General features: G+C 56.3%; 3 protein-coding genes across 3 annotated transcripts; all 3 read left to right on the top strand.

Annotated features, from left to right (window-relative positions):
• Window positions 1–430: 430 nt before the first annotated feature.
• On the top strand, window positions 431–2956 carry JKF63_04841 (uncharacterized protein; the record flags this gene model as incomplete). Its single annotated transcript, XM_067900813.1, has 1 exon — window positions 431–2956. One exon carries the CDS (start codon window positions 431–433, stop codon window positions 2954–2956), a length of 2526 nt encoding a protein of 841 aa, XP_067757013.1.
• A 1966-nt stretch (window positions 2957–4922) lies between these two features.
• Window positions 4923–5576, top strand: JKF63_04840 (uncharacterized protein; the record flags this gene model as incomplete). Its single annotated transcript, XM_067900812.1, has 1 exon — window positions 4923–5576. One exon carries the CDS (start codon window positions 4923–4925, stop codon window positions 5574–5576), a length of 654 nt encoding a protein of 217 aa, XP_067757012.1.
• A 951-nt stretch (window positions 5577–6527) lies between these two features.
• JKF63_04839 (uncharacterized protein) lies at window positions 6528–7895 on the top strand (the record flags this gene model as incomplete). Its single annotated transcript, XM_067900811.1, has 1 exon — window positions 6528–7895. One exon carries the CDS (start codon window positions 6528–6530, stop codon window positions 7893–7895), a length of 1368 nt encoding a protein of 455 aa, XP_067757011.1.
• Between the last annotated feature and the right edge of the window lie 141 nt (window positions 7896–8036).

Here is an 8036-nt window from a genome sequence, read left to right as displayed (position 1 = left end):
CCCCTCCCTTTTCACGTATACACATACACATACACGTGTCTGCAGCCGCCCTCACTGTGTGTGTACACTCGTGCACAGGCCACAAAAGTAGTTTTCGTGTTTGGAAGCCCTCGCGGCACCACTCACGACACACAGAGGGGCTCGTCTTTCTTTCTTTTTGTTTCTTGTTTTTATACGTGTCGCTTCGGAAAGTGAGGCCTGTATCGCATCGAAAAAAAACAACAACGAAACAGAAACGACGCAGAGCCACCCCCCACCCCCCCACCCCCTACACTCGTTGATGGTGCTGTACTGTTGAGAGTTACACGGCCACGTGCACACAAACAAACACACACACATACATACATCCATACATCCATACATACATTACACAGGGACATACTTGGTACTTTATATTTCCATATATATATATATATATATATGATCACTCATGAGTTGGCAGGGCTTCAACGCTGACAGCTTCAGGAGTCGTGGTCGTGGCGTCTCGACAGGGCTTCTTCACCGCGCAGGCGGCACTGGGCGAGGGAGTAGTCTGTTTCTACCCGGCCATATTCGTGGTAGCGGTGGTCTCACAGACTATGACGGACTGCTGCATCCAGCGAGCCGTGTTACTGAGGGGGGCTCTGAAACACCGCGTGTGGCCATCATCGGCACTGGATCGAGTGTGTTCCAGCAATGGTGGGCTATCCACGCCGGTGGCTTCCGTGTCAGCACTGTCGTGGGTACCGATGACGCAAAGGTGAGCCACAGCAGCAATGTCTTGAAGGGAACCACCGTTGCAGCAGCTGTCAGCGACGCGGATAAGAAAGCTTCAGCAGAGGCGGCCCGTGTAGCCGCTGCGCGATGTGTGGAGTTTTATCGCCTCCCAGAGGTCAGGGGAAGTGTCACCACCAGAGAGGACCCGTCCGTAGCCGAGGTGCGCGTGTGTGCGTCGGACGGTCTCGCAGGCGAGGAGCCCAAGGCGATCAGCGCGACAGGAGCTGTCACTACTTCGTTTGCTATGTCAAATGCCAGAGTCTCGTCCGTCCCCACAGAGGAAAAGGATTGCGTCATCGCGACATCGTGGAGTTTGTTCTTCAAGCCATTCCTGGATACGCAGGGTGTCGCTTCAGACATGAGCGGTGACCGCAGCCGCAGCCCGTCGCCCTCTCCGATAGCGAAGCCGACAAATACAGGCCTTGGGTCATGGCGACCGGGTGCGACACGCACCACTCCCACCCCTATGGTGTCTGGCAGTCCGGCCAAATATCTCGTGGACGACGTGGAGGTTGTGTATCTTGTCGACTACGGCGCAGACTGCGACGAGGCTGGACTTTGCGTAGTGCTGATGTGGCTACTTGAGCGTGATAAGCAGATTGTGGTGGACTGCGCCCTGTCGGCGGAGACACTGGCAACCTGTGCGGCCGCTGCTGCAGGCTCGATACGTGGCCAGCCGGAGATGAAGCGACTTTTCCTTTACCGTGGCGGCGGTTGCCGTCGCGGATGGTCCGTCACAGCGGTGGCACAACTGCGAGAGGTGCTCGGTGTGCGGCGCGTCACGGGCAGGTCTAGCGGCAAGGGGTCGGTGGTGGCCTCGAATCCTGCGCAAACTCTCCTCGCCAGGAACAGCAATGTCTTTACAAAAGTCTCAACAAAAACAGCAGCGCCGGCATTCGACGGCGACGGTGGTTTCTCGGTGTTCGACCTCATGGGTTCGGCCCTCGGTAGCGCGCTTCAAGACGCAGAGTCGTCAGCCGGCGGCGTGAGTAGGCAGGCACTATCCGCCCCTGAGAAAAGCTCAGGTAGTGCCACAGCGAGCACTCCCGCGACTGCCACGCCGAACGTCCCAGGGTCGAGGGCGGAGGAGGAAGCAAAACCGGGGGCCGGGACACCTGTCCCAACCTCCATTGCACTGGATCCGGCAGCAAGCGTGATCGGCGCGGTGCGGCACATCTCCATGGTGGCGGTTAGCCCTGGAGGTCCTCTTCCGGCTGGATCAGCGGCGGTTGCCTCTCTTGGCATCATGGGGACTCTTGGTTGGGATGCCGTGGCGGTCGTGCTGCACCTACTCGACTGGACTTGCCCTGATATGATAGTTGGTCGTGTGCTACGCCGTACGTCCGACACGCACCAGCCGCTTTGCGTACAGGCGGAGATGTACTACGGCATTCAAGGGACCGCCGGGGAAAGCGATGGAACGGGAGAATCCGTAGCCCGTCGCACCGCACCTGTGCGTCCACCGTATCTCTCCATCTCCCTCCACATCGCCACACCCGGCGGCAGCGGCAGCAGCGGCACTACGACTCTTTATTCCACCGACGAGGATCAAAACTACTCGGGGGTATTTCAGCAGTCGCTGCGCATCGTCGGGACTACTGCCGTCCTCACAGTGGACAGCCCACTTCTTCCCACTGCATCCGCCTCACACACGGTGGCTGCGCCGCCAACGACGACGACAGCATCATCGCCTCCCCAGGCCTCCCCAGCCGCCAGCATCGCCGCCCTATCGGGGACGGCAGCGGCGCCTACGGCCCCCAAGGTGTCGCATAGCTACCGACTGGCCACTCAAGACGTATCCATCGCGTCAGGGCAGCGGGAGCGCTGTGTGAGACACGTGACTGTCGGCAACGCTGAGTCTTGTGCCGAGTTCCGAGTCTGGCAACACGTCCGCTCTCAGCTGAGCGTGTCAGCCACTGCTGCGACGCTGAGCGGGGGTGTGGGATTGGGGGCCTCTTCACCCTATGGTCTCCGCTACGCGAATCGCGGCGGTGCTGTTGGATTCGGTGCTGGGTATGGCTCTTACGGCCGAGGCCGAGGCATGCAGCGGGGCGGCGCAGCGCCTGCGACGGCGTCGGGGCCATCGGTCACCGCCCAAGTTGTTGCTGCAGGGTCGGCCGCGCAAGACGTTCAGCGTGCATGGCTGGTGCAAAAGGTGGTGGAGGGCATTTTAACCTCTGCATCAAGACTGGCGTCGTGACGTTCGCTACGGCAAATGAAACAAAAGACGACGTCGCCTCCCTTCCTGGACGGGGTGTCAGGGAGCCAAACACCGGTGCGTAGCGAGTTGGCAGCGACACGGAGCCAAATACTGGGCCCCGTGACTACACGATGAAGCGCAGTGGTACCCATCAAACATGGATACGAATTCAGTTTACCGACGGGTCTCACCGGCTCGTGGGTGACCTTAGTTGGGTGTCCCTTGTTGATCCAGTGGCGTGGCTGCCAGCACTCCACCGCGTGGCTCTGTATGATGACGGCCTCATCTCGCCTTTGGTTTTGTCTCAATGGATTCGCCGTTCCAAAAGCCCTCCTCCTCCTCCTCCTCCTCTCCCCCCCTCTTTCCCTCGATACTCTCACCCCCGCAATGGGGGAGGGGGAGGGGGAAGTCGTCTGGGTATGTCCCATGCGGCACGACAGGAGTCGTGCCCTGCCCTGCCTCCTGCCCTGCACACAACACCTTTTCTAACCCCATTCCCGTGCAGATGGCCCGAAACGGCATTGTAGTCCCCCTGTAATGACCCTACTTTCATCTATCCCCATACACCCAAGTACGCTCCCCCCTCCCCCCCTCCCCATCACAGTCCACTGCGCGACCCCTTAATCACGCCGGCGTAATGGGCACCCCGGAGCACGCCACTCTATGAAATCGGCAAGTGATCTGCACCCCTCAGAGCCGAGAGTGCTTTTAGTCTTGTCGTCTAACAATTGATGGCATCGAAGACATGGCAATCCTGGAAATGAGGCACTGGTGTGTGGTGTAGATGTGTGTGTGTGTGTGTGTGTGTTGGTCGTCTGTGCGGGGCTCGACCTGAGGAACAAGTCTACCTGCTAGAGTCTGTAATGTTTGACTACCCCCCCCCCCCCCCGGCTTGTACGGGTACCCCGGTGCTCACAGAGCGACACGGTATACATTTCTTGAGAAATGGAGTGAAACCTGGTCGGCCTCCGGCCTGAGACAAAAACGCTGAGACACAGCCTCCCTCCCCCTCTCCCCCTCCCCCCTCCCTCCCCCGCTGCCGCCGCCGCCGTTTGCTCTGTTGCATTGCACATTACGATTCCCCTCTCTCTCCTCCTCTGGTGAAGACACTTGACGCAAACATGTACAAGTAGAAGATTGCATTTATGCATGTGTACAGCGGTATTGGGGATCCGTAGGCCTTCCTCTCACTCTTTGCAAACTCGGTTTGATGGTGGTCGTCATGGCTGCTTTCGTGTTTGAGGGGGAGGGGGGGGATAGATTAGTAGTAGTGGGCAATTTTTTTTTATTTTGGTGGGGAGGGGAGGGCAGGGAGGAAGGAGAGGAGCGATATTTATCTCGGGATGCTCTAACATGAATCACTCCATGTTCGCCGCGCTCGCGTTGGCGACGACATGCGCGTGCTCGTCTGGTGGCAGGTTCAATAGGGGCAAATAAAAGCAAACAAACAACATCAAAGGACTTATTTTCTGAACAAGATCACCTCGTGTACACCTGCGCGTTTATGAGGCAGAGGGGCGGGTGGGCTTTGTAGTTCTTCCCTCCACTGCCCAGACACACACACACACACGCACAAAGCTCACACCTCCACACATGCCACCACGTCTTCTCCACTTCTCGTTTGTCTTTGGTGTGTATACAGGACGAGCACGCACGCGCGCATATAGTTGTTTTCTCCAATTGAAGTTGTGAGTCGCCTGATTGGATTTGTAGATCTCACATCTTTACTCATTGTGGTCATAACTGTCTTCCTCCTCTCGTTTCCTTCCTCGTGCTCTTTACTGTGGTCGGTTTTCCTGATCAGAGGGCTCGAGGATTATTGGATGAGCAAAGATCAGCAAGAGGCAACGGCTTGTATCACCGCACTGTTGTTCTCGTGGAGGGGGGGTGAAGGGAGGAGAGACGAGGGGCAAAAAGAGAGGGCCCGTGGCTGCGCAGCGCATACAAAAAAAAACCGTGCGACGAAATGGCCAACATTATCACTCTGCATAGCGCTTGGGACGTAGACCGTCGCATTGTTCTGGACTCCGCAGACAAACTGGTGCTGATTCGATTTAGCAGCTACACTTCTGCAGCAGAGGAGGCGGAGGAGTACAGTCGACAGACGCATCTCAGCGCCGCAAAGTCGACATCCACAGCAGCAGAAGTGCCATTGAATTTGTCGTCGTCGACGCCCATCACTCGTAAGCGCACGCGCGAGGATGCGAACGGAGACAACGGGAACACAGAGACGTCGGTGGTGGCGGCCGCGCTCTTGTCGGCCAACGTTGACGAGCACTACCTGCGCACGCGTCAGATGGACGCTCTGCTAAGCGAACTCGCGCCCAAGGTGCGCAAGTACTGCACCATCTACTTTGTGGACACCCGTGAGGTGACCGCGTTCAACGACCTCTACGAGCTTGGCCACGATCGAGATCCGTTCGCTGTCATGTTCTTCTACCGCAATCGTCACATACGCGTTGATGTTGGCACGGGCAACAACAACAAGATTAACTTTTTTGCCTTTGAGGACATCTACGATGTTCTGCTGATTGTGAACGCCGCCTACAAAGCGGGTCGCCAGGGCCGGAGCATCACCAGCTGTGATCGAAAATTTTCTACGGTGGCGCTGCGCCGTTAAGTAGCGTCACTGTAGTGAAATGGAGCGAAGCAAAAAAAAAAAACAGGAAAAATAAACAAGCAAAAAAAAGGCACAGTGTAAAACAACGCTCATGATTTGGGGGGGGGGGGGCACACACACACACACACACACATAGAAAGCCGCGCATGTAATGTTTCTACGCGATGAAGGCTCAGTGGTGGTGCGCCTTCGGACAGGCCGTGAAGGGGTGTCGCGAGACCCCCTCATCCCTCCTACGGTCCCCCGCTTTCTTCCGCCCGTTTTCCCAGCGGCACCTTTTCCTGGTTGGCCACGAAATAATCCTTCTCCTCCTCTCCCCCCTCCCCCTCGATTCACTACACACAAACGTTACAAGTGCCGCGATCCCCCCCCCCCCAAACACCGACTGCCCCTCTTTTTCTTTTTCGTCTTTTCATTACTTCACCCTATTAACGCCTTTTTTTCCGCCGGTGCTCGCTGGAGGCTCTTCCCCATACCCCCCCCCCCCTTCCCCGTTGCCAACGACCCACCAGACAACAGAAGAGGTTTATCCAGCGTGTTAGTCGTCACAAACGCGCTGTTTGCGAGCTCAACGTGTTTGGTTTGTTCGTGATTGCTGTCACGGGCATCGACACCGTTTCTATACGCACCGTTTAGATAATTAACCCCATTTTTTTTCGTGTTTGTGTGTGTGTGTGTGACTTTTTTTTTTTGGAGGATCGACTGTGCTGAATCCGAACAAAAAAAACAAAACAGAACAGACAGATTCGTATAATACTCGACACACCTACACACGACACTGCACATACGCACGCACCTACACTTCGTCGAGTTCAACCAGAAAAAGCACAACAAAATTGCCCAGATAAACCTCAACAACGGACGACGCGGTCAAGGAAGGGGTGAACACAGGCAGGGATAGAGAGAGAGGAAAAAAAAGCTCAATATCAAAAAGAAACACACACACGAAACATGAAGCTTTTTTCTTTTCGTCAGCGCACCCTATGGTGCATCGCCCTCGCGGTGCTTGTCGTGGTCGCTACAATGGCGTTTGCGCGTGCCCAAGATACTGCTGCGGCAGAGGAGCCGTCGCCAACAACCTCGACAGCAAACAGGAAGTCTGAGGCTCGGCCCACTTCTGTGAAGGCTGATGCGGAGAAGGTGCGCCGTGAGGACGACAAGCGCCGAGGTATTTCATCCAATCAGCGTGGACAGAATGAGGTGGAGAGGGCGCGCGAGACCACCGAGAAGGCAAAGCGGAGTGTAGACTCAGTGGACATGATTCGCTACTCGGCCAAGGAGCTGCCGCAGGGGTGTGTGAAGACCGTTGAGGAGTATCTCTTCCGAATTCACGAGTACCGCCGGCCGGTATCGGCGGCCGTAGGCGATGCGCGCTCAGAGCTAAATGAGGCCCGCGTGCACGCTCCACAGAATGTTGCGGAGCTCGAGAAGAGGCTGGCTGCGAAGCAGGACGACTTGCTTGTGTACGACTTGAAGACACTGCGCATGTACGGCGGCAACTTGCCCAAGACATGCATCGCCGAGTCACAAGCGTGGCTCGAGCGTCAGCCGGTAGTGACGTCGACGAACAACTACGTGCAGGTTTACGTGTTCTTCTACCGTTTCTTGGCTGCGCATTGCCGGACACTATACCTAACTGCGCGTGGTCTGGTGCAGTACTTGATCCATTCCTATATCCCTGTCGCTGAGTCGTACGCAAAGACATCGCAGCACTACTTCAATAAGGCGGCGACCATATACGCAGAAGTGAAGCCAGTGTCTGGGAAGTGGCCGGATATGCCGTTCATGGATCTGGCAAAGCTGGTTTTACGCATGATGAGTTACGCGTTCGTGCCGATTGGTCTTGTCGTGGCCGCTGCCATCATCGCATTCGTTGTTCTACCTGCGCTGGTGAGCGTAGTCGTTCTGTACGAGTTCGTCTACAAGATATGGATAGAGCTCTTCTTTGCTTACTATATTTACGGCGTTCAAATGCCCAGTGGTGTTATTACGGCCATCAAGGGCGCTGTGTCCGCAGCACAGGCCGGTGAGTGGGCCTCTATCGGCAATGAGATGGCAGACATGTTCTTCAACCTCGTCGTGGATTCAGAGAAGATTTTTTACAACGGGATCATTGCTGTTTTCTTGATTGGCTTCATCACAGCGCTTTGCACGTTTTTTATATGTGTTTGGTGCCGCAGCTGCATCCCTGGCTCGCGCAGCAAAAAGAATCCGACTCCGCTCAAGTCCACACGACGCAGCGCCAAGAGGAAGGGCGGCGCCGCATCAGGCGCCGCGGCATCGGCATCGGCGGAGGCAGCTGCTAAAAAGAAAAACTAACTCCTCCTTGTCAAATGAACATTGTGCTTTGCTCGCCTCCACTGAGAGCGAGACGGTGTGGCAACGCGGGGCACACCTGAAGCGGTGTGTTCACTCAAACGCGGGCGTTGTGTAGTCGTTTTGTTTTTGTTTCCTTTCCGC

This window comes from Porcisia hertigi, chromosome 23 (genome assembly GCF_017918235.1).
Source record: "Porcisia hertigi strain C119 chromosome 23, whole genome shotgun sequence".
NCBI classification, from domain to species: Eukaryota; Euglenozoa; class Kinetoplastea; order Trypanosomatida; family Trypanosomatidae; genus Porcisia; species Porcisia hertigi.
This window is presented reverse-complemented; position numbering and strand designations above follow the sequence as displayed.